The sequence below is a fragment of the Anoplophora glabripennis genome, unplaced genomic scaffold, assembly GCF_000390285.2.
Source record: "Anoplophora glabripennis isolate ALB-LARVAE unplaced genomic scaffold, Agla_2.0 scaffold69, whole genome shotgun sequence".
Lineage (NCBI taxonomy): Eukaryota > Metazoa > Arthropoda > Insecta > Coleoptera > Cerambycidae > Anoplophora > Anoplophora glabripennis.
The window spans coordinates 698058-725793 of NW_019416383.1; the positions used below are offsets into that span (position 1 = coordinate 698058).

Here is a 27736-nt window from a genome sequence, read left to right on the forward strand (position 1 = left end):
TATTACCAATATGTACCAATGTTGATCTTTGAAATTTATGAAAATGAAAACATTGAATTAATGGATACATTGATTAATACAATGCTAATAATTGTCATTGTGTAATATACTTTTTACATCATTTATTTTGTATTATACTTTATGCGGTAGTACTATTACACAGGGTGAGTCATTAATAATGGTACACAGCTTAATGGCAGATTGTTAACGTCAAAATATAGCGATTGAGCCAAACATGCCCTAGTCAATTGTTGCTCCGTTTCATTCTACAGTGAATAAATAGTAAAACATATGTTAATTCTACCCTAAAAATTTTACAACGATCGATCGCGTGGTTTTCGATCGACAGAATTGTTAATTAAGAAAATTTTAAAAAGTTTTATCGCGTACCGTGAGTTTAAATTATGGTCTAGAAAGGGCATACAATTTTTTAGAGATACTTGTCATAATAAACAATGATCAATACTAAAAATACCTATTTTATAACCATTTAGAATTTTTTAGTTTGTGTTCATCAATGCATTCCGCGAAATTTACGTTTTAATGATTAAAATAAAAAAAAACGATTTTCTTATTTCAAAGATCTCTGTTAATTCATTGAAGTATAACAAAATTTTCTTCTATATCTCAGAATCTACATAGTAGAATGCTGTCGAATTTGGCTAAAAAGCAAGGGGTTACGACGTAGTTTTTATGTGTGCGAGATTTTGTCGATTGCATAGAAAATTCCCTGGGCTATAAATAATTGTTTATAGAGTAAAATATATAAAAATTTAAAAAAAATTCTAAATGGTTCTAAAAGTGTAAAAATAAGTATTTTTAGTATTGATCATTGTTTATTGTGACAACAAGTATCTCTAAAAAATTGTGTGCCCTTTCTAAACCCTAATTAAAACCCACAGTACGCGATAAACTTTTTGAAATTTTCTTAATTAACAGTCCTGGCAACCGAAAACCACGAGGTCGATCGTTGCAAAATTTTTAAGTTAGAATTGACATAATATGTTTTACTTTTTTTGTTCACAAAGTTTCGTCAATATTTATAAATATTTACTTATTTTAAAAATTGCTCCAAATATACATATGATTTTCTACTATTTTTCGCCCATTGTTAATGCAAAATTCAACTTTTTTGATTCACAGTTGTGGTAGCTTAGAAAATCATCAAATAAACAAAAAATAAATCATGACTTTTTTTGTTTAGGACTTACTTTCAATGTTACAGAGAAAATTATGTCGAAAAACGGATCATTTGTCTTTCTTTTGTTGTTCCCCTGAATTTAGCAGTGGTTTTTTGTAATAGGCAAACACGGATTCTTATTTTACATAATATTTGAGATTTTTCTGTACAACAAAGTAGATGACTTCAAACACAAACGCCAAAGCCTACTTTTATTGCTCTACCGCCTGGACTATAGCTCATTGTTTTAATGAAAAAGACATTGTTCCGATACTACATCTAGTCAACAGTATCGTAGTAGTCTTAGAGCGGTCTTTTGTCAAGAAAAATATTAATAGAAACTGTATATTCTTGTTTGTTATGGTTATGTTATGGGTTGTAGTTTAAAAAATAATATGGTTTCATAAGTAAAATCGTGAAAACGTATTGGATTTATCTTCCACAACAAATAAGACAAAAGAAAGAGAAGGTGAGAAAGTTGGATGCTAAGAAAAACATTACTCTTGTTATGAAATTTGATGGAAAAAATTGGCATAGAAGCAGATAAGGAATAATTGAAACATGGACCAAAACATTGATTTTCTACTGATGTTTTACTGATGTACTGATTTTCTATTGATGTCTACTTTTTTCAGTGTGAGATATTTGGTTCAGCGAAACCATTTTCATAAAAATAACCCTCGACTGATCCTTTTGGCGTAAGGATTCATTATTATTAAAACCGAATAAAGAAAAAAAATATTATTTGTTTAAAATCTCACTACGTACCGAATATATTAGAAAATTTGAATGTTCCTGAATAAAGGTATAATGCAAAAATTGTTTTATGAGACAATACTTTCATCATTTGATGTTTTCATATTGCTTTGTGCAGCAAAGACAAATGGAATAGTAGGAGTAGTTCTCAATTACGAACTCTAATAACGCCTTCCATTTGAATTGCAAATACTGTTATAGACAAAACAATCCTCCAGAGTTCATTGTCATAAAAGAAATTCCACGGTTTCTGCATAATCTCCTTGCCTTATCCTAGATCTATCATTATAGAGCAAAAACTGTGTCAAGTATAACACATAATCTGACTTCGTCCTAGAAGAACGAAGATGGATTCCCTCGTAAAAATCGAGTTAATGCCATGCGGGTAATCGAGCATTTTGTCACGCTGGGGATAATAATTGTGTTAAGATAAAGCTGATGTTTCCGTTCGGAATAGCCTTGAGATGATTTTAAGATTGGTCGTCTCGAAGTTCGTTCGTTTGTAATATCGCAGATCGAATCGTAATCACAATAATTAGAGGTAAAGGTTGTTACTTGACTTTAAGCCGATTATGGCCAGTAAATTTACAAAACGAAATATGCTGCATTCAAACAAGATTTCCGAAGAGCGCGATTTTGTATTTTTTTTTAATTCTTGTCATAATTCTTTATAAAGCTACATATTTTAAGAAGAGATGTGAATCAGTCTACTAGAAATACCGATATGATTGAGATTGATTACACAGACCCACAAAAAAGAAAAGTGGTCTGTTAGACTAAACATATGCATTCTTATGTATTTTGATGCGCTCAATCCGAATCCTTGCCAGAATTGCTCCATTTTTCTTAAATCGCGAAAAAACTCCCTTAAATACAGAAAATGCGGATAATATAAATTTGAGAAAAAGAAGATATTCAATTATTAGAACATTTCAAGAAAATCCAAAAAATTTGCTTCATTGTACTACATTTTGAAACTGAAATTATGAACAATTTTTTCATAATAATCTGAAGAATCACCCTCTGAAATTATTTAGATTATTTAGGGAAAATTCTTTATAATAACAGGAAAAACATATTTTGCGTTAAAATATAAAATTACATTTTTTTGTGTTAAAAATATTTACCTACGACTACTACTGTAAGTACTTAAAAACACACTGTCTGCGATCAATGTAAGATTCCTATTACGTACGGTAAAAAAAACGCACAGTTTTCCTAGCAACTGCCTAGCAACGACCGGTTACTAGGAAAACTGTACGATTTTTTTAACAAGCTGTGCGATTTTTTTACCGTACGACGTAATAGGAATCTTGCATTGATCGCAGACGGTATGTTTTTAAGTATTTAAAGTAGTGGTCGTAGGTAAAGTATAGTACGTAATACGTGGTGTAATTACGCACTCATAGAATTACGCACTCGCCGCTACACGGCGTCGTGCGTAACTTTTCCATTCGTGCGTAAAATGCTTTTTACAACACTTATTACGTAATATACTATTTATCCCGATCAGCCATTTTCAATCTTTATGTACAATTTAATTGAAAATTAACTGTTACAAGCAACATTTAGGTATGTACAAGCAATGTTCCATTAAAATTAAGTTGATTGATAAGAAGGTTCATGCAAATTTAGTTTGATGTTTTAATTAAGAAAGTCGTAAATTTGACATTTCCAAATTTAGAGACAAAAATATATATTTGTCTCTGTAGAAAGAAGATGTCATTTTTATATCCGCTAAGCTTGAGAAAATCCTTATTTTATATGGTTAAAAAATATATTGAATTTAATTTTTTTCATTAATAATATAAGATCTTTCACCGCTTTGAAAATAATCTATAATAGAACATAATAATGTTAAATATTTTGATCAGTACATAAGCCCAATTTTTTTCCGATAAAAAATATAACTTGTACTGTAAATGTAAAATGAATACTTTGTTTGTTCCATTATGGCATTTCTGATAACCGTAAAATGTTTATCTAATGAGTCATTGTTTTTTTTTCTCCCAGAAAAATTAAATTTAAGATTTCCCGTGGGAGCTGTTAACTTTATCGATTTCGATGCTGCTAATTCCACTGGTAACGAATGAAACGATATTTTTTCAAATATTGCTGCGTCATTTCAGATCGTTTTAAATGTATATACACGGTGGTCACTTTTAAGTAAGATTATGAAAAGAATTTGACAAGTGTCGTTCCTGAAATATCCTGAAGAAACTGAAATTTCTATATTTCTTGTTCTTTCTTATAGCAATGATATTTAGTAGTTTTGCTTCATAAGAACAAAATTGCCAGTTCAATGATATACGTATAATGCTTGGGACAATCGATTTTATTTTAAGGGTCAAAAAACGTCGTTTTCATAATTTATTTAATTAAACCCTAGTTGTCTTGTACAACAAATACAATTTTGATATTAACGTTTAAATGTTTACAGAATTATACTTGACTGCCGCAAATAAATACACAACTGTTTTTATTATTTGAATAGTGCTACTCTCTTTTATAACCGTCAAGGAAATAACCAACTTTTTTCAGTTCTACTAACTCATATATTCTTCAAGTTTAGGATATATTAAAGTGACCACACTGTATAACTTCTACTATAATTATTTATGAAAATGCATCATTTTGTCTGCACAATTTTTCAAAACAATTAAGCATCGGAGTTTTGATATTAAACCAGAAAAATTAAAATATCCAAATGTTAAAATTTTATTCTCTTGGTAAATTTCACATTTCGATAATAAAATTCGTGTTTTTATTGTATTGCCGTTTTTTAAACAAGAGCAAAATTATTCCTGCACCAATAGTCATCAAATACACCAGTGGCGGCAGGTGCAGTGGGACTCTGAGGCGGCTCCTACATCTGTAAAGTGTTTATAGCGGTGGTCATGGTTACCGTCGTGCAACCGCGAAAAACGGAGTGGGAGTGGCGCATATTTACTATGCAGTTTGAGCTCTGTTTAGTTTAACCGTAACCAAATATGTAGTAGCTATTCACGGCTACTACAATTTTGTTTCTTGAACAGTTTATTTCGGACAAAAGCAGAAGACAAAAGAAGAAAAATAATGTTCAACACATTTTCCCTATACGTTTGAATAGTACTTAACATAAAACTACACAATTGTATTTAATTTTTTTTTTTCAATATGTACTTTGTACCTAATTTTTCCGTCCTCCCTGGTATGGAAGTCAAGCCACTGAATTGCACTAGTACACTTATCAGCATTTTGACAAAATAACTTCATTATGAAGGTTTTTGTTTAGTATTTTTGATTCGTGTAATTTTCTTTATAAAAGATAATTTGTGCGACAAATTTCGTTTGAAAGTTATCAATAAATTTCACAGCATATATTAATTAATGTTATAATTTATTCATAATAAGTATGTACATACTAAAATTTTGTTCGAGTTCCTGTCTCTCACGGAAGCATTTTCTTTGCTCCACTTGTAAACTTTTTAAATGTATACCTTATTTGATTTGATTGATCGAGAAAAGCAGATATTTATTCACATTCTTAGGGAAATAAGCTAACTGCTTTATTGAATGTATTATTTTAAAATGACTTAGAAATTATTTATATTATCAGTAGAATGCAAACTTTTAAAATTAGTAAATAGAAATAATTACTATAAGCGGGTAAAAAAACGAATAAAGTTTTTCGAAAATAAAAGTCCTATTGACAGAATGAAAATAACATTTTCTTTTTGTATTACGTTCAACATATTCTACGTACTTCAGACGTAGGTAGTACGTCTTAATCACACACTTAGTGTCTGATAAACATACAAGAATTAATTCGCGGATTGTGTAAATGTAAAAAGTATTACGTATTATTAATATAAAGAGGCAAAACATTTACAATCTAAATACAATGGTCCTGTTACAGAAGCCACTAAGAAACGTCTCATCAACTATAACCAAAATCAACATCTGTCGGGACTAAAAATTCTGGTAACAGATTCGCCTCCACAGAAACTACCCCGAGAACAACAAGGGCTGGTCAAAGATTTCTAGATAAGTTTAGGAAGTGCAGTGTATGCCTATAACAACTGATACTTTAAACATCAGCAAAGAATATAACAATGGCCTTTCCACGACGCTTTACGCTTATAGACATGAAATTATACTAAATGCTTGCCCTCTAAGTTTCTTTATAAGATCATTTTTAACTTGATAGTTTTTTGGATTATCCATATATTTTTATGATGCAAGCAAGAGATCTTTTGGCGAATCCACTGCTGAAGAGTCCAAATTAAACCGAGACGTCTGCAAATCCACCTCGCGCAATATTTTACCCTAAATCCGAATCATGATCATTCAATTATCTAAATGAGCGTATAATTATATGTACAGAGGGCCAGAAAGCGTCTGGTTCGTTTCATATCAGGCCGAGTGTTGTTCTAAAATATACATGTGGGAATATTATTCTCGTTAGTAGCCAAACATAGATCCTGTTGTTGACGGCTCGAAAGCCATACACTGGGCTCCTTTTACATTTGGTCGGTGGGTGTTCCGCGTTGCAGTGGCTCTTGTGCAGAGAAAACAATAGATGTAAATACATAGGACCAGTAAAATTATTAGTTCGAAATGGTGAGTGAGGTTTCCGATATTTTTTCAGTCAGATCCTTATAAAAACACGACCGGAAGTGGAGTTTTAAAGTGGTATAAACCGGGTTTTGGAGGAAATCTGGTGTTTTCAGAAGTAGAGAGAAAGAGAGATGATAATAAAAAAAAACTCACTTTCTCTTTCTTCGCCTTTTCGAGATGTATTTCAAAAAGCGCTCAATTGTATTTCCGATGGTATCAAGTATATTTTAGAAATCGTTTTAAAAAGTACATAGAAAAATAATTATAGATACCTATATCTAAAATTTCATTATTACATGATTGTAATAATTTCATACAAATAATATTTTCTGAAATTTAGGAAACATTTCTCTGAATAACTAAAACTGTCTAACCTGAAATACAAACGACACTTTTTAAAATTAATTAAAATCCAAGATAAAATCAGCAAAATTTTTTTTATATTAAATTTACCATTTCTGGAATAAATTTGTAAAAAAAATAAAATAATTTATTTTTATTTGTGCTGGGTATTTGGTTTATAAAATCCAATTATAAAATTGCGTTACAATGTAATTTATAAATGGAATAAATCTGTAAAAAGAATACAATAATTTATCTTTATTTGTACTGGGTGTTTGGTTTATAAAATCTAATTCTAAAATTGCATTACAATGTATTTTATAACTATACCAACGTTTCTTCAAAAGCCTATTGCATCTAAAATAGCTCAATCATAGGTAACTATAATTTGTTTTGAAAATGAAAGTGCGACATTTGTTTTAGATATTTTAGTCATCGATTGTTTTTAGTAGTTTTTCGAAACATTATCCAACTTGAGATGAAACCTAAATAGATGTCATATTTTAATTTAGACCCCTGTATTATCTTAGACTCCTATCTAGGGTAAAATCCTTTATGGTTATTCTATCTTAAAATATACTAATAATTTGAAGATGATTCCAAATTGGTTGAAGAATTTTATAATTAAAAAAATTGTATATAAAAAAGGGGTAAAATATATCAAAGTGCATCGACCTTTGGGCGTGGCCATTCACATTACGCCCTGCCATTAATATTTGACTTGACATTTGGCTTTTGACTTTCTGAAACGATTTTGACGTATTCTAAACAGTTTTAGTGCTTTTTTTTAAACCGTTTAGACATATTTTGTTACATTTTCTAACCTTTTTTTAAGATTCTTAAACTGAAGATTTTGAAACATTTCGATATGCTTTGACATATTTTACAACTGTTCTTTTTTTAAATCTAAAGCTGATCCGACGAATGCTGATGCATTTTAAAGTTATTTTGAAGAATTTCATTTTATTCTTTAATCATTTGTATTTATTTTGAAGCATCAAAGTATTTCGCAGTTTTCAAGATATTTCCAGATTTCCACCCATTTGAGGTTTTCTAAGTATGTATAATTTAAAGTATTTCCATGTTTTCGAGATATGTATGTTGAAGTTTTTGACCTATTTCGAAGTATTTTCAGAGTTTTTGGATTATATTTCCTAATATTTCAAGGTATTAGGTTAATATCGTACTTAGCTACCTTACAATTAGATCCTCCCATCCAGGGCTGGATTAACCTATGGTGAGGCCCGGGGCTACAAGCTCTACGTAAGTCCTCTTTCTAAAAAAAAATCTCGTAAGGCTCGGGACTACCTACAGCCCCCGTAATTTTTTACATTTTTTTTGCGAACAAATTTCAAAATAAGATTAAGAATAATCATTTGTCGCACATATGGATTCGATACGGACCTGTACAAATTTCTGTCAGCGTTAATAACACCAGTTCTCCTTGCTCCAGGTGGGCTCCGCCAACGGCATCGCCCTGCAGCTGTACGGCCCTCACATCCAGCCTCGTCACTGCGTCATCACCAACACCGACGGGGTCACGTCTCTGACTCCGTGCCACGCGGACGCCCACACCTACGTCAACGGCCAGAGGATCCACCAGACGACCATCCTGACACACGGCAGCCTGGTGAAGTTCGGCCACAGCAACACCTACAGGTTCCTGGACCCCACGCAGGAGGACAGGACGAGGCAGCCGTTCACGAACATGGACAACGGCAGCAGGATATACGACAGGTGGGGGTTGCTGACAACTGACGGTTTTGTCGTGCGAAATATACAGGGTGTTACAAAAAGTGGGTCAAGTTAGGTTCATTGAGCGAAGATAATGGAACTTTCCTTATGACTTTTTCGGTTGGGCGCCTTTTTTTCAAGATACAGGGTGTCGAAATTTATATTAACAAATATTTTTATTAATAGCTTCGTTGGTTTTTGAGATATTCAGTTAAAAAGTTTGCAAAGACTTGTATCACACACATGGTGAAGTAGTTGAAACACCTGTTTTTTTAATACTTTTCATTCAGTAAACACAGGAAAATCTAAAACTATGCCACTAATAAATAATTTAAGACAATATAACTAACTCAATGTCTTAAAAAACAAATGAATTATTGACAAATTTATTTTTTGAAATGTAACTTTGACAACAAGGTGTCTTGAAAAGGAGGTGACCAAAAAAAGGCATAAGTCCCATCATCTTCATCCAAGGAATCTATGAATAAAGGCTTAGCCTAAGTACTTTTTTGAAACACTTTATAGAAGTGATGCACCTTTAGTAGCTACATAGATTTGAGACATATCCGAATGACATTATGAAAAATATAAAATCAAAATTAAATGGTTAAAATCACAGACCATGTTAAAATGTTGATAAACATTTAAATAATGCAAAATATTTTGTACGCATTTTATTCTGCCTAGCTTTATAAATATTTATTTTAATTTTGTTGCACATTTTTTTGCAATTTTATGATTTTTTTTTATTTTTGCTGTTTTATTTATTTCTTTATTTTTTTTCTTGCTTTTTTTGCGTAACCCGCAGCAGATCCCCTCGTGCCCTTAGCCCTACTGAAGCTTCGTCTAGGGAAAATATAGAAACTACCTTTGACTTAGAAGGCAATGTAGAGACAGTTTCCACAGCCAGTGGAGCTAGAGAGGACAATAGATCCTTAGGGTCTTCGACAGAGAATAGGTAGGTGTTTTAGAGTGGCTCAGGATTTCAGTTTTTGAAAACTGGGAAATAATGTGGTAATAATAAAGTTACAGGATTTTTGTTATTTTTATAACGAAAAAATAAAATGTTGGCTTGTGTGCAATATATTTTCATTTATGTGCAACATAATAGTCCTAAATGTTGGTTATGAAAACTGTCAAGGTATTTATAAGTCACGAATTAAAAAAAAATAAATAAAAGAAAAATCGGTTTTATACTAGCTTTATTCAAAGAATGAATTTACAACGGTTTGAGTTTGGTACCAAATGCCGACGTGTTATCCATAACTGATTTTAGATCAAATCGATATGAAACGCATTTTTAAATTGTTATTTTAAAAAATTATATTATAAAAAAATTATGAAATAGTATTTTTGTATTTTATTGTCTATTTTTTATTATTTTATGTATGTACCTAACAAACATATTCAGTGTTAATAATTAATACAATTACTAATCTTTATGAAATGGGATTAATTAGAAAAATTAATATATATTTTAATTAAATTAAACTAAAACAATGCATAACATACTCAAGTTATAGGTTAACAAGTTCAAAAAATATTACAAATTCTGCTGTACGAAACTTATGCGCATGTTCCAAACCAAAAATTTCTTGGGAAATCCTTGGGAATTATTCTAATCACTTCCAGCTGATTGAAAATTAGTCTGTTGCTTTCTACAAACACCAAATTTGTTGTCAGCGTTGCTGATTTGCTGTTCTTCGAACATTATTTCGCTAAAGCGCATGTGCTTGATGGTTTCTGATAGTTGCTAACCGTTCTTCGAACAAAATTACTAATTTTAAACCATGGAGATACTGTACATTTCAATCAAAAAATTGAGAGCAGCTCGTCATGAACTGATATCCAGAGGTTCAAAACTTTGAAAAAAATTAATGTAAGAAAATAATAGTAGACATAAAAGCAGCACTAAAAAAAATTACTTTTTTTAATATACTTTTTTATATATATACAGGGTGCGGCATTAGTGCGTCGAAATACGATATCTCCGTTATTTTAGGAGATATCAAAAAAAGTTATTTACAAAAGTTACGTATTACCAGGGTGAACCAAACATACAATTTTTTAAATGGAGCACCCTATATATTATTTCAAATATAGATTAAGCTCATCTATCCCGTGATTCCAGTATAGGGTTCGATTATGTTATACAAGGTATTTCAAAAGTTATGGTCAATTGTATACGAGATAACGATAATCATTCCCATTTCAGCATCCTGTAAACCCTAGACAGAACAATTTAACAAGTTGGTTAATATTATAAGAATTTCGTCTTAACAACGGATATTTTGTAATGTTTTATAACAATTTGTCACACTGTCATTTGCCCACGGCCAACTTGTTATAATAGGAATTTTTTTTAAAACTTTTTTTGTTATTAAATGGTAAATATCTCAGAAATTAATGATTTTAGCTATAGAAAATGTTTTATAAAAATAAAAGAACATAAAGTTTATTTCAGTTTTTAAAATAAAATACAGTGATTCATTTAAAGAAATTGAGAAAATTATACACGAGTTTTAGCTCGCCCTATATTCAACTGTTGCAAAAGTAAAGAAATAGCACTTTCTCGTAAAACTGTACCAATATCAAAAAAGTTGTGCCTGCAAAAAATTATTGTTAAGTTGTTCTGTTTAGAGTATACAGGACGCTGAAATGGGAATGATTCTCGTATACAATTGACCATAACTTTTAAAATGTATAACATAATTATACCCTACATTGGAAGCATAGGAGACATGAGCTTAATCTAAATTTGAAATAATATGTAGGTTGTCCTGTTTAAAAAATAGTATGTTTGGTTCACCCTGGTAATACGTAACACCCTGAATATACGAAAATAATTTTAAAATGTGCAGTTTTAAGTTCGCTACAATTTTTGTAAATAACTTTTTTTGATATCTTCTATAATAAAGGAGATATCTTACTTCGACGCACCAATGCTACACCCTGTATCCAAAAATTTAAATTTGGTCAATAATACATTTTTGAAAACCTATCTGAATAATTTATGATTTTCACAATTCATGACTGTAAGAACTAGGCTGTAAACTAATTCAATGACAGTCAATTAACATAAGACACAGACTATATAGATAGCCGCACGTCATAAATAAAAATCAATACAGTTGGAATTGTAAAATATGTATAAGGTTTAGAGAAATTACCTAATATTTCCAGACCTATAAAATTTCCTGGAAATTCCACACTTTCTAAATAGCACCAGAAGCATTACAAATGGAATCTGAAGATCCTCCTTTAACTGAATTTACACAATAAATCTTTTTAACTTTTTTAATTTGGTGTTACGGACATGGAAGAATTGACATTTTGTTTATTTTCATTGTTTGGTAATGAAAAATTTAGATTTTATTTATATTTATTGTTTTAAATAAAATATTATATAATTGTCTTGATAATTTGTGCTTTAGCTCTTTTAATTTAATGGCATCCAGATTATATATTTTGTTTATTATTTTCATATCCATGTATCTTTATTGCAGCAAAATGTACCTGGAAAAATATGTTAATGATTTTTTTTATCTAAGTTTTTTCAAATTTCACAGTTTTTGACATCCGAAAAAAGTGATACATTTTTTCAATTTTATCTTTTCAGATTGTTAAATCTCTAAGTCCTACTACTGTAATTAGTATGGTAAAATGAAAATCTAATCAAATAGTTTTTAACTTAATAATCCTTTATTAATGCCCTTTTGTCATTGAAAAAGAAAACACCATTCCATAAAAATATTTGTTCTTACATTAATCGATTTGCTAAAATATTTAAATATGCATAAATTATATAACATTTTTTTTTTCTTAGACTTGGTGGGATGGATAGATACCCTCGCGGTCAAGACCCCATCTTACCGGCAGTCCTAGAATTCCCCGAGGAACCCCAAGAACAGTTCCTAGCCAGAGTAATAACCCACCTGGACGTGACGACACCAACATTCAGACTAGCGCCCGCCTACACGTTGTACCTCTGTGCCCGGTATCGTGCATCGACCCACTACAGACCTGAACTGACACCAACAGAGCGGGCGCACAAGCTCACTCTACTACTACAACACGCCGCCATGCTAATCCGGCATACGGTGCAGGATAGGAGCACGGAAAGTAACTCTCAAGCCTTCTGGTTAGCGAACGCTAGTGAACTGCTGCATTTCCTGAAATCGGACAGGCATGTCAGTGCTTTTTCTCTACAAGCTCAGGACACCTTAGCGGACGCAGTACAGTTAGCTTTCAAGAACCTGGTGGCTTGCTTGACGGACGAATTGAACTCGGCCATGGCGTACTTAATGTCCGTTACAGGCGACGATCATCCCAGGGAGGTTATAAATATCCTAAGTGGTGCTATGAATCTGTTGAGGAAGTGTAGAGTGAACGCCGCGCTTACCATTCAGCTCTTCTCCCAGCTGTTCCATTGGATCTCGGCCAAGGCACTGTCGAACGTTATAAGCAATAGCAATTTGTGCACGAGGAATTTTGGCAACAAGTTGTTCAACCGGTTGAGGAACTTGCAGGCCTGGGCCGAGTCTCAGGGGCTGGAACTCGCCGCGGAATGTCATCTGGCGAAGATCGTTCAGTGCGCTCATCTGTTGCAGGCTCCCAAATATGCGCCTGAGGATTTGGCGAATCTGTCGGCGGCTTGCTTTAAGCTGAATTCAATGCAGCTAGGTGCTCTATTGATGCAGTACAAAGGTAAGTTTTTTGTAATTACATCAACAAATTAAATGTTTCAGATATAAAGTACTAAAAGATACACTAAGAAAAGTTATGATTGGCGAAAATACTATTATAAAGTATATCATGAGAAAATTCTTGAAAAATTTAAATGAAATTACAAAAATTATACTATTCTTAATTAAAAATAAGATAAATCATTGATATTGCCAAGAAACATGTTTTTTAAAATATCTTGTTTAAAAGAAAACTATGAATTTGGCTCTGTGAAGGACTGCAAAACACATGCCATAAATTTCTTTTTCCAAATGCCAACGGTAAAACGAATTTTATCTAGTTACTTTTTTTCATAATTTTCTACCCCGCCACTGAACAGGCTGGTGTATTCGGGGAAAAAAATTGATGACTAATATGACCACTAGAAATTCAATAAAATTATTTTTAGCTTCTAAGTTTTGCTGCTAGAGGACGCATTTCTAATATAAAAGTAAAAAACTGCTTTATTTAAAAAAAATCAAATGGAACGATAGATACAACTTAATGTTTTCAAGATCATCTGCTCATTCTTCAAAATTTTTGTTGAAAAAAAACCTCCATCTAAAAAAATAAAGGAAGTGGGGTGGAAATTATTTGTATTAAATAGTTTGAACGAAGATACAAGGTTCCGGCTTGCGGCATTTTTTTCGTTATTTTATGTGTAAAAACACCATAAAATAAAAAAGGTAGCATTACATTTGATTTTTTTTTTTTTTGAAAATCATTAAAACTCATTAGGAAAACGGCCAATTGACGGTTTGTTTATTTTTTAAATTGAAATTCAATTTAAGGTTTTGATTAATCAATCAATTGCCTTTTCAACAAACAAGCCCAACTTCGTTGAAATCGGTTTACGTAATCCAGAGTTATCTCACTGTTTGTCATAGGAAATAATTTCCATCCCCCCTTCCTTTATTTTTTAAGATGGAGCAAAATTTTTCCAACAAAAATTTTGAAGAAAGAGCAGAAGGTCTCGATAACAATAAGTTGTATCTATCGTTCCGTCTGATTTTTTAAAATAAGACATTTTTTTACTTTTATTTTAGAAATGTACCCTCTAACGGCCAAAATTAGAAGCTAAAAATAATTTTATTGAATTTCTAGTGGTCATATTAGTCATTTTTTTCCCAAAATCTATAGGACAAATAGTTTCCGAGATACAGCCAGTCGTTGTCCTTAATGGAACACCCGGTATATGTATTTGTTTTTTTGATAGCATTACACAGGAATTTAACAATGAAGACACACAAACACACCATACCGTCGCTAAATACTGAAATAAATAACTTTATAAGGTCAATCAACACTGCAATATACCAATTCTGTTTCAATTCTACCAAAACATTATTACTTCTTACAGAAAATCACAAAATTTCCATAACATATTACAAACACTTTGTAAACCGATAAACTAAAATTCTTGTTTAATTGAATTAACAGTGTTGTCATTGCAAATCAGGTGGATCGAAATTATTTATTTATATCACCTAAACTAGGTCATTGTTAGAGGTCATTGACGCTAAAATCCACAAACTAAACACAGTGCTTTAAAAAATAGTAACAAATTTTTTTTATTAAAAACTTGAAATGATTTTAAAATATACTTCAATTTTCAATCAAAAATACTTCAGTTTCAATCTAGATGGAGCATTCTATCTGACAAACCCTATTTACTTTCAACATGCTCCTGCGTCAAACAAGTCTGACTTACCCTGTATAAAATTTAAAAATTTAACAATTTATGGTACATTTTTATTTTTGTTTTATAAGTTTTGTTTCGTCTCGGTTAATATCAACTAAAAATGGACAATTTGTACTTGCATGAAAAATTTGTAGTTTTTCTTACAAAATAAATGTTTAATAATCGAAAAGAAAATTTTAGTGTCATTCCAAGAGACAATAAAAAATCACTGATCTGAATTTAAAACAATTAACTCCTAAAAAATTGTAGTTAGAATTTGCAATGTTGAGAAAGTTATAGTTTGCAAATATGTGAGTATACAGGGTGGTCCCGAGGAGATGGGCCAATATTCATGGATGGAATTCATAGATTCCCGAAGCAATAATATTGCGATTTAGCTGAACTTACCTTAGTCCAAAAGTTGATAATTAAAGAGATACGGGGTGTTAAGTGTAAACTATTATTTTAGTTTATTTCCATTTATTTCTTAATAAATGTAAATATTTACACAAAATTTTGGAGTTTAGTTTTGGTTATAGTTCATAGAGGACGCCAGCTGCCGTAGATTGAATGTGTTGAAAACGACGTAATTTTTTTGTACTTTAAGCTATCTCGTCTTTGGTACCAAATTCTTATTTTCCAACTTTTTTTTACACAAAAGGGTGGACTTTATAAAAGTAGCTGCCTCGCACCGTTTCCGAGACATTTGGCTTTGAAACTTCCAATGCTAATAGTTGAAATAATTAAAGTAATTTAGAAATGTCAAAAACAAGGGTTTATTTAGAATTAAAAATTGTAATTTAATGAACAGTAAAATAGTAAACATTATTAAAAAAATATGCCGTTTTGACAGTAATAGCTCAAAATATCCACCTCTAACTTAAATACATTTATCAACGCGTTTGTTAAAAGATTGTTTTATTTTAAAGTATAAATCCTTAACGCGAAATAACTTTGCACCATTTAACCCTTTCACTGCTCCAGACGTATATATTCGCTAAAAATTTATAGGGCTCAAACTGCTCCAGACGGATAAATTCGCATGAATAGTTAAATTGGATCAGGCTGCTCAAACCGTATATATTCGCAACCGTGCGCATAGTGACTCGGTTATTGCAATTGGTAAGGCGAATTTTTGCGGGCGAGCTTATACCGATTGTGACAAATATTTTTATGGAAAGAGGTACTGGTAATAGTACCAAGATTGTTCATGTTTCTTTCAGTTTCTATTTAGTACATATACTGTATTTTATTCAAAATAAAATCGTAAAATTTATCGTAAATCGTAATTTAACACAACATAATGTAAAACTATAAGTGGTCTAACTGCTCCAGACGTATATATTCGCACGCGATAAACAATCGTGCACGGCGCGGTAGCTACGTTCAGACGTATTGCGCAGCAAAAGGGTTAAAACCTGCTGCTAAAGTTCTTCTCAGGTGTTTATAGTTTCTCCATATACAACTGATTGTATGTAGGTAACTCCAAAAATGCAATAAGATGTAATTTTAATTAGGTACAAATAATACTTAATAGAAATTAGCATACAAATGACAGCAATAAGACAAGTGGAAAACGTAAATTATTTGATTTTCGTGCAAATCCTATTTAAGAAACTTTACCGCTAAATTAATACCTGTAGGTACTTAATTGTAATTTAATGCAACAGCATTGGAAGTTTCAAAGCCAAATATCTCGAAAACGGTGCAAGATAGCTACTTTCATAAAGTATACCTTTCTTGTGCAAAAAAAGTTGGAAAATAAGAATTTGATGCCAAAAATGAGATACCTTAAAGTACAAAAAAGTTATGTCGTTTTTAACACATTCAATCTACGGCAGCTAGCGCCCTCTATGAACTTTAACCAAAATGGGAATAGATTTCAATTCCTCTACCCAAAGAACTCCAAACCCCAAAATTTTGTGAGGATATTTGCATTTGTTAAGGAATAAATGAAAAAAAAATTAAATAATATTTTACAGTTAACATTTTGTATTTCTTTAACCATCAACTTTTGGACTAAGCTAAGTTCGGCCAAATTGCAATATTTTTGCTTGGGGAATCTACCCATGAATTTTGGCCCGTTACCTCGGGTCCACCCTGCATAATAAAATGTTTGATCTTCATTTATTTTTTTATTAATTAATCATTACGTTAATTGCTCGCACATTCATAAATCGAAATGAACATCCCGTATGTAAGTTATAAATTAGAGATAAAAATATATAGAAAACATGTTTTCAATTAATAAAAATAACAATGTACATATTTTAGTAAAAAAAAATATATTTTTCATAACAATTACTGTCAAGATCTGATGATAAATTAAAGATTTATTTTGTTTACATAGGGATTAAGATATCTAGGAAATTGATACTTATTTAACTGGAATTTATATTTGGTGGGCTGGTTGAAATTCCACTGAAGTGGAAGAACTTGATTTATTTTCCCAGATAAGATATAAAAATACAAATTTAGCAGGTCAGCCTCTCATCAAATTTATTAATAGCACTAAATCATCGACACATACCATCGGTGCCTCAAATTTCTCCTTGATAATCTCAAAATATTACTCATTTCAGCGGAGCCTGGCGAGAAACTAGCATCTCCATCTCTCTTAGAACAGGCTGCCAAGGCAGCGGAGAGTGTGGCCGACGAACTGGCTAGAGCGGAGGGTCGGGAAGTGACTTTGTACGAAGACCCAGCACCACCGCTCCAGCTTCTACTCCCTGACGATGGCTTTAGTTGTGATGTCGTGCAAGGAGTCCCGCCAGGATTAGCTGATTTTCTACATCCCCTGCAAGCTTCTGGGCTTTGTAGGCTTGCCGCTCAACCTACAAGTTCGGGGCACTGGACTGTCTACATGTCTGCCCCCAGGCCACCTTCAGCTCTGAGCACGACGCAGCCAGAGGTAGGTGGAAATTAAGTAAAGTGTAAATGAAAATATTGGTTGATTGCGGGGGCACGTCGTTTAGGATATTTTGCACGGTACACTTGACAAGATCTGTGGGCATTTTCGTTTGCTTCGCTCGCCATAAATTATGAGCATATCATAATAATCATAATTTCTAGATAAATACGCCATTTCCAAAAAAAAAACTTTAAAATAAGGCTATTAAATGTACTCTCGAAAAACAGCACAGCAAGCACTACAACAATGCATTACAAACTAACTTTCAAATACAGTCCGGCTTCATAAGAAACCTACAAACTCGTCAAAAGTACAGAATTTTTTGTAAGTACTCGCCGCGATAAAACATATGTATTCCAACAGTTCCAAAACAGTTTTAAACACATTTTTTAAATAGCATTTTTATCTATGACGTTAACCTTCCGATACAAGTCTGTGACATCAGTTAACTCAGTGTTTGCTCCTTTTTCACCGCTTTAAATTACTGACAAAAGTATATTAACGCCCTGTATAATTGTAATAATATATACAGGATACATATACTTTAAGATTAAAATCAACGAAATGACTATAAAAATTTGTATCTGATAGAATCTGTAAGTTGAACTTAGTTTTTGACAATTACTGTTTAATGTGCCTTAGTTTGTCAATATTTATATGTATAAACTTTTCCGTACTTTTTTTGTTATCAATAATTTTGTTTTATTAACTTTTTTTTGTATTGTTTTTTTATCTTTTTTTTTCTATCTATCTTTTATTTTAGATTCAGGTGATACGACTACACAAGGCAGGTGGTGGAATGGGTCTCTCCATAGTCGCAGCGAAAGGCGCGGGGCAGGAACGCCTAGGAATCTACATAAAATCCGTCGTGCCAGGTGGTGCGGCTGACAGAGACGGCCGGCTTGCTGCTGGTGATCAATTGCTGTCGGTAGATGGTCAGTCGTTACTTGGAATCACTCAGGAGAAAGCTGCGGAGTTTCTGCAGAGGACGAGCAGTGTCGTCACACTGGAAGTGGCTAAAGCCGGTGCTGTTTATCACGGATTGGCTACGCTGTTGCAGCAACCGAGTCCGACGCCACATAGGGGTAAGCGTAATATCATAAAGTTTTTGGTTTATCTTTTTTTAGAAACTATTGTTTTTAATCAAATTATTTACCAAATATTTACGAATCTTGTTAGTGCAAGTTTATCTGTTATAAAAAATTCAATCAAGTCTTTAATTGGTGTACAGAGTGGGACAGTTTCGACACTTTTGGAAGTTTCCTTGTATTTGCCAAGGAGGACAAATAGTAGTAAAGTATCAAGGGATCAATTTAAAAAAAAATGTATTTTGAAAACTGCATTTCAATATTTTTATTCGATTAAAAGATAGTGCATTTTTATAATTTTTTTATTTTTTGAAATTTTGATTATTGCAGAGGATTTCTCGTCAATTCTTTCGTAAATTCCAATGGTGCTTCTAAACTATCAAAAATTGTCACAATTTTTTTAAATCGCAAAAAAAGAAACAACTAAAAATAAAAAATGGCCTGTATCTGTAAACACATTTGATAATTGCGATGTGTTGAATTTTTCTTGAAAATTGTGCCAATGACTTTTACCGTGTCTCCTTGGAAAATACAAGAAATCCGTCCCAAAAAATGTCGAATTATATATAATCTCAGTTGATGTAGAGATTTTAATAATTATTTGCAAATTTAGGGAAGAAGTGCAGGTGCAGACCAAAACGATGCCATGGAAAGTATTAAAATGTTATTTTCTAAACTCCCTGTATAATAATTTGAACTGCTGCAAAATTTTTATAGATGTAATGAAATAGATGCAACTCGAGCTAGCTCAAAATACTTCTCTATTAATTAATTAATTGTACATTATTTGTTTCCTTACACGTAGCTGTAAATTTTCTCCTTATTGCTATCATGTTTTTCTCCTTTTGTACATGCAGCCACGGATTACAGCTTCTACGATAACGTACAGAGTTCACAAGAATCCCTGTACAGCCCCCAGAATTACCGCATCTTCACTCCCCCGGCGACAAAACTGAAAAACAATATATTTTTCAATTCCGACGACAGCTTATTCAAATCAGAAAAGCGTAAATTCACCATACCCCGCATCGAAATAGTAAGCGACGAGCCGGTTTTTAATTTACAAGTAACCGATTTCTCGGAACCCTCTCCAAAGAATATTACGTTAACCTACGATGAATCGGGGACCAGCATGAAGACCGACAAAGTGGAAGAGTTCCACAAACCGGTCAACAAGTCTTGGAAAGACAAAGCTAACAATTTTGTCCAGCAAAAGAGCTATTCGATCGAAGTGAACGACGCCTCTTTTTACAACGACGAATTTAGTGATACAGACAAATTCCTAAATACTAGTGGAAAGAAATATAGACAGCAACGATTGTCTTCTACGTCGCTTCAAGATTTGTCTAGTTCCACGTCCAGTATCAACAGCGGCGTGCATGAATCCAATCTCGATTTGAGTCAATTAGGGCCCGATACGCCCATTCGGCATAAGAACTGGAAGTCGCCGTACGAAATAAGGCACGGAAAAGTCAAGGATTTAGCACACCAGTTCGACAACAAAGCTATAAGTGTGCCTGTGTTGAATAAAAAGAAATTTGCTGCGAGCAGGAGCAAAAGCGTTAGCGAAGAGAAGTTGAATGATAAATTGACGGAATACGAGAGGATGGAAATATTGAAATTGTTACATGATTGGAGTTTGAATGGTTCAGAATCGAAAAGCGACTTTAATATGAAGCTTTCAATGTCAAAAAATAATGAATGCTTCGAAAAGGAAAACATAGAGAGGTCGGAGAAAAGTAATTTAAGACGTGTTAGCGTAAAGTTCAGTTCGGAACCAGATCTGTCCCCAAAATCAAAACAGAAAAACAGAGACAACTTAAGTATTACAAAGTACAATTCTGTAAACACTATCGACAACAATTTTTCTCATAGATGTGAGTTTAAGAACTGCATTTTTAACATTGACTTTTTGCCTAAAGAAGGGACCAAGACGAAAGACTCAAAAGTAGATGATAGTACTGTAAATAAACCAAAACTGAAGGGTATTTTGAAAAACAGTAAGGAATGCCTTGACGAAGTAGAGTGTCTTAATAATATAACCAATATACAAAAGAAGCCAAAACAGTATAATCGTCGTTTTAGTGAAATTATAGAGTCTAACAAATTTTTCAATAGTCAATTAGTTCGATGTGATAGCCTAGAGAGACTTACCGATTTACAAAACAAGTCAAAGGACCACAAGAAATTCCCTGAATCTTACATCGTTACTAGACGTAACAGTGCAAGAAGAAGTACTGCGAAAAATAATGAAAACAACAACAAACCAAAATCACCTAAAATTCTCGTCGTGAGGAAGAAATATTTGCCAAAAACGTGGAAAAGTTGTTCGGACATTAAAACAAAGAAAACTGTACGAAAGTGCTGTAGATATGCCAAGAAAACTTGTCCCGTTTTGAAAAATTGTAGTGACTCCCCAAGAGCCGCTAGGAAGACGCGGAGCTGCGCTAGTATCGTGCGAGACAACTTAGATAACGCTGCTAGGTTAGCTGCTTTAACGGATATTCGACTTGGCGCTTTTGATCGTAAGATTACGATTATCTGTTGCGCACAGTTCCAATATTTTCAAGCAATTTGTTTGCTTTGTTCCATTTTAATTTCATTTGAAAAAATTAGGTATTAGAAACAGTGGTCAAAGAAAATTTGTTCATTTTGTTTTACCAATTTTGATGAATGAAAAATATACTTTTTAGGTGTTTATCTAAATTAAAAAATACTTTTTTTTTCAGTCAAATCTTAATAAATATTATTTTATCTGTTTAAGCATGATAATTATATTCTTTGCAACCATATAATTTCTTAGCAGTGTATGTTCGCTTTTATTTTTCATATTTAAACGTTTAAATGCGGGAAATATTAATCCTGAAACATTTTCTTTCACTAGGATCTAGAAGGATGTCGGAACGGGATTTGCCTTCTAGAGTCGACTCGGAACGCACAATTCCCTCCTCGAAATCTGTCCCCGCTCTCCACCAAATCCACTCTCCGAATTCTGAACAGCCCCGTACCAACCACGAAGCTTTCAGTCCAGGCTACAGCAGAACCTCCTCCAACAATAGTATTAATAATAACAACAACCCACCTCAGAATACTCACAACGGTCCCCTGAATAACCCCGCTGGGCTGCGCAGCCGATCCACCCACAACTTGCTTCAACAGGACGGCGGGTTCTATCAGAATCTCAGCATTTACAGGAATAAGATTCCCAGTCCCCAGCATCTCGGCGATAGGTGAGTTATTACTGTTAGTAATTCATTTTTTTTGTATTTATTTATAAATTAACACATACTTGGAATATTTTTACCAATTATCAGTAGCACAAACAAATTACATGAAAATAACAAAAAAAATACTCATAATAGTCCAGTATACAACGGTAAAAATAGGATATTACCTCCGAATTCTTGACACATGCACCGATTTTCATGAAAATTGGTGAGTAAGCTTATTTCACCCTCCTTTACAAAAGTTACATATCCATAATGTGTGCTTATTGTTTTTAGGGGGTGAAAACTACCCCTTCTTTCAATAAACGTAAAAACCATAGATATGACTGTTATGTCAATAGAATAAGCATTCTTTTATGTTTTGAATAATAATTTTTGATTTGTAGCAACATTTCAACCCTTAAAATCCACCCTGTATGAGGAAAAAAACAATAATTAGTTTTTGCAGCTCTGAAATGTTTTGACGGAGCAATAATGAAGAATTGAATATTTTTTACTGTTTATGAAATAATAATGATTATTGCAACGTTTCAACCCTTAAAAACCACCCCTATTGCAGAAAATAAAGCAAAAAATTATTTTCACATCATAGCATTTATAATGAATGAAAGACTCGTCACTGTTTATAATATTACTGATGATTCATTGCAACGTTTTAATCCTTAAAAATAACCCTTAATGAGGATTTGAACAATTTTTACTTACTTCGAAACACTCAACGATACATTACTAAATTCAACGAGATTACTTAAAACTCGAAATTTAAATTATGTAATTAGTGAAAGGGAAAATAAAAATTATTTGTGTATTATACAACTAAGTCTACTTTATTATCAAAAATTTACATATCATCTAAAGAACTATCGTCACTGTCGACTTCCTCTGTTTGGACATGTGCGTGTGTGTGTTTGTGCGTGTATTACGCCTTGGAAACTATCAGAAATTAAGCCATTTACACGATCCGACAATTTTCACTGAATAATACAATTCGTTTTTCACGATAACTTTTTTAATTTTTAATATTTTTCATCGCTCCAAAAAGCAATTTGCAGGGAATTGCAAGAGCTACAAATCAACCCGTATAGTTGAAGGGTCTTGAACTCTTTGTTTTCGAGATTTTTAGGTTTTAAGCGCTCAATGAAGGTGGTCCTTACACAAATGCAAACGTAAAAAACGTAATATCTCGGTTAATTTTTGCTCTACAGAAAAATTGAAAGAGAGCAAAAATATAAAAAAAAGACCTTTAATTTTGAACTCTTGCATTTTTCACGTATGTTGTTTAGTTTTTGAGTTATTTCGAAAAAAAGGAAATTTTTTTAAAAATTAAAAATTTGTTTTTCGTTATTTCAAACTTTTTTTAAATTTAGGCATTCTAAACAGATCAAACTTGCAGAGCCTATTATTAGTACCTAAATAAAGTCAACTGTACATGGGTTTCTATTTTTATGGTTCAACCATAGATTTTATTGTTGATTTTTTCTTCGAAAAAATGAGATGACCATTTTATTTTCATCTTAACTCCGCGAGTTTTTGAGCTACAAAATTTTTTCAAAAAGCATTTTAAAGGTCTTTCCAATCACTTTAAAAAAGTTTATATTCATTTTCTTCAAAAAATTTGTTCTTTCACCATTATTTTACGGTAAAAGGTTCGATTTTACTTTCCGAAAAATAAACAATCACCTTTAGAGAGTGATAACTCGGTTATTATTACATCTACGGTAATCAACCAAAAATGAATCGATTTATTATTTCAAAAGCTTTATTTTTGCTTTATATGGGTTTTTCTATAAAACGCAAGGTTTTCGAGTTATTTGTCAAAAATGGTTGAAAAACATTCACTTTTTAGATGAAAAATCAACATTTTTAATCAAAAATAACTCGGAAAATATAAATTTTTGCAAAAAACGTTATAGAGCATTTTTTGCTTAAAATTCATCCCTCTATTGATTTTTGCGTTTAAATAGGTACCTTCATTGCCACCCCCGAGAAGGGGTAGCATTCACCCCCAGGGTGAAAGCACACATCGGCACTATGTAACTTGTTTCTTAAGCAATTTTCTACCTAGTGTTAAAATTTCACGTCAACCGGTGCATGTGTCAAGAATTCGGACCTAAAAACCGTCATATACTGAGCTATAAGAACGTGCTTTGTTGAAGTCTAAAATAAAAAAATATATAATATATTTTGGTACTAAGCACTACAAGATATTATTTAATCAACAACAAAANAATAACTTTTTTTTTTGTATTTATTTATAAATTAACACATACTTGGAATATTTTTACCAATTCTCAATAGCACAAACAAATTACATGAAAATAACAAAAAAAATATAGAATATATTTTGGTACTAAGCAGTACAAGATATTATTTAATCAACAACAAAAATGAAAAATTGTTGTTTATTATAAAATGTTTACAAAGATGGGAAAACCTTTTAAGATTTCTAATTTGCCGCTTCTGAACAAGCGGCATCGTAAATTACAAATTTCTTTACACCAAAAAGTAATTTGGGTTTCAAACCAAGTCCATTTTATAGAAAATCTGCGTTAGAATGGAGGAAAGTCTGTTATTTGTGCATTAATTCATATTTATACAAACTGCAATAAAATCTATAAAAATGTATTGCTGGTTGCCTCTTAAGACATTTCTCAAATATTTTTCAAAATTTATTTATCAAACTAATTAACTTGCAGTTGGATATTTTTAAATTATAATCATTTTTAATTTTGATAAAATTTTTAAACTGATGCACTTTTGAAGTGAATATTAAATTTTTTATACCGGGTGTTCAAAAAGTTTGAAACCCCCCTCTATCACAAAATACTGCTCAAACAAAAAAATAATTAGGACAAAAGTTGCAGAGTTGTGAGTGAGCAATCCAACGGTGACCTTGACCATGACCTCAAGGTCACATCCAAACGTAAAATTTTTCGCTCTTTCATTTTAATGGGATCAAAAGTATACGGTTCCATTTAAAATTTTCAACTTGACCTCTAAATGACCTTGAAGGTCATGATGAAGGTCATATCCGAACGTAAAAATGCCCATTTTTTCCATTTCCGGGGTCAAAAGTATATGGTTCCATTTAAAATTTTCAACTTGACCTCTAAATAACCTTCAAGGTCATGGTCAAGGTCACCGTTGACTTTTTGAACACCCGGTATGTGTATTTGCATGCAAGGTGGTTTTGTACCTTTGGTAGTGACTGCAGCGAAACCCGGAGCTGTATTATCTTAGGTGCCATTTTAACGCCAATATTGATGAAATATTTGCAACAATAATTTGACATCTTTCTAATTACACATTGTTTCTTTTCAGGACCTCTGCATTAAGAAGTTCCCAAAATTCGCTGCACTCATCCGTAGCCAACACCCAACGTCCCTCTTCGGCTTACTATCCTCCTCATACGGCAGCTACCAATCCTAGGCCGAACAACTTACACCAATCCATCCCGAACCTCAAAAGCCCTCTTTCCACACACAGATTACACAATGACGACAACAGGGCTGGATCCTTCCCTAGCGTCAACCATCAACAGTATGGCCAACACTACGGACAAAACTATGCCCACAGTCAGCAGTATATGAGACAGAACCAAAACAATTATCCCCCTCCTGAAGAAATACAAAAAATGCCATACAACCCTCCCTATGCTGGTCAGAATTTGAAGGACAACCAATCTTATCCTAGTCCTACACATACCAGCAACCCCAACTACCCGAATAACGTTCAGCAACCGCTCCACATTAACCCGAACGCTCAGAGGCCGGAAGAGAGACCGCAAGAGAGATACAACAACACCGGGGGTGGGCTATTGCGAGAAGACGTGTTCAGGCAGTCGCAGAATTCTCGACACGAAGAAATGATGCGGTATCCCAGCCAGGGCAACATCAGAATCTCAGAGGCGCAAATCCAACACAGCGACATGTCCAGGCATAACGAAATGCGAACATCCAAGAGTGAGGACTTACTCAAACACCACGCCCAAGGCGACATGATGCGATACGCCAGCAGTGGCAACATCAGGGCTAACGAGAGCAGCAAAGTCGACATACCTCAACTCAGACAGAACCCCGAACACATGCAGCAACACAGACTGAGCAACGAAGACAGACACTTACGTGGCGCGGCCAAAATAGCTGAGATGTCCGAGGAAGTCCGACGGAGGCAGAATAGGATTCTCTCTCCCCCCTACGGGCCGCAGCATCCCAACAGGGAGCAGTACTACCAACAGCAGCAGTACTACAACCACATGATGTCGCAGAACGCTCAGAGCATGCAGAATTTGAACCTGAACCAAACTTATCAGAACCAACATCCGCAACATAGTCAGTACCACCCGCAGCAGAACTATATCCAACAGCAGCCGCAGCAACAATCCCCCTTATCGCCGTCTTATAAGACACCTCCGGTGGCCCCGAAACCAGGGAAGAAGGACGACCTTCCCGAATTACCCCCGACGAGTACCCATCCCTTATACTCGGCGAGTTCTCAAGACCCTCCAAAGATGGCGTTTTATCCGACGGGCGGTTCTCAGTCGAGCAAACCACCAAGAGATCCTTGGGCTAGGGAAGAGCAAGAGAGGCAGCAGGAGGCCAGGAGAGAGGCAGCAAGGCAGTGGCAGGAGCAGCAGATCAGGGAACTGTCTTCTCTGCCGTATAGGACGCCGCAGCAGGACGAACAGTTGCGAGTGTTGCAGCTTGAGAAGGAGTTTCAGAGGAGGGCGATGGAGGCAGCTGAACAAGACGACGATGACACGGAAAAGGTAAGTCGATTATCGGATTGAATTAAAAAAATTCTCATATTACAAGAATAATTTATGTTTAGAGAGTAACCAGCAATTTTTAAGACTGTCCTTATATGTTAAAAGTAGTAGGTTACTCTCGCTCCCATATTCGGCCGCGAAAACGGGCGTAAGGTGTTATCAAAGGCTTTCCTTGTGAGCGGCGAAGCGGCGAGCCGAAGGGCCCTCCGGTCCTTTATCCAAACGTGTATTATGAAGGCGATTCCTTAGCATCTTCTAAGAGAAATTTCCTTCTTAAAATGAGTCCTCGCCGAAAATCGAATTTTTTTTCGATGCGAGAAAGATACCCAAAGTACATCCAATGTTTAGACAGAGATACAGACAAACGTCAGTGAAGACGTCAAAATAAATTTTGTCTTTTGAAGCGTTTTCGGTTCTGATTTTTTCTGATAAAAATTGATTTGTACTATTTCAATTTTCTATGTACATTCTCTGAGGCCAAAGGTTTCAAATAATCCGTGCAGGCTTCTCCCAGCGTTAGATCACCGTAGATCGTTTTGAAAACTCGTGACTGAAGCCGAAGGCTGGGGTTCAAATCACAGACGGATCGTATTTTTTCTTTTTTTGAAAAATGTTATTTATTATTTACTAACCCACAGAGAATGCACTACAGAGCGGTGCTCGGGCTCGAGGGTCGAAGGCCCGAGAGAAAGGTCAAGTCCGCCTCAGTGGACTTGCCTACTTTT

General features: G+C 33.4%; 1 protein-coding gene across 4 annotated transcripts in view; it reads left to right on the plus strand.

The window, feature by feature from the left end:
- Positions 1 to 27736, plus strand: part of LOC108917078 (afadin) — a 264104-nt gene that overhangs the window by 233179 nt on the left and 3189 nt on the right. The window contains exons 8-15 of one of the 4 annotated variants that reach the window (XM_023454370.1): positions 8331 to 8614; positions 9420 to 9569; positions 12438 to 13318; positions 17600 to 17928; positions 18692 to 19013; positions 19874 to 21541; positions 21901 to 22246; positions 25565 to 27011. In XM_023454370.1, coding sequence (XP_023310138.1) covers positions 8331 to 8614; positions 9420 to 9569; positions 12438 to 13318; positions 17600 to 17928; positions 18692 to 19013; positions 19874 to 21541; positions 21901 to 22246; positions 25565 to 27011 — 5427 coding nt within the window. The remainder of the gene's footprint in view (positions 1 to 8330; positions 8615 to 9419; positions 9570 to 12437; positions 13319 to 17599; positions 17929 to 18691; positions 19014 to 19873; positions 21542 to 21900; positions 22247 to 25564; positions 27012 to 27736) is intronic. The other 3 variants (XM_023454367.1, XM_023454368.1, XM_023454369.1) reach the window with 3 other exon arrangements.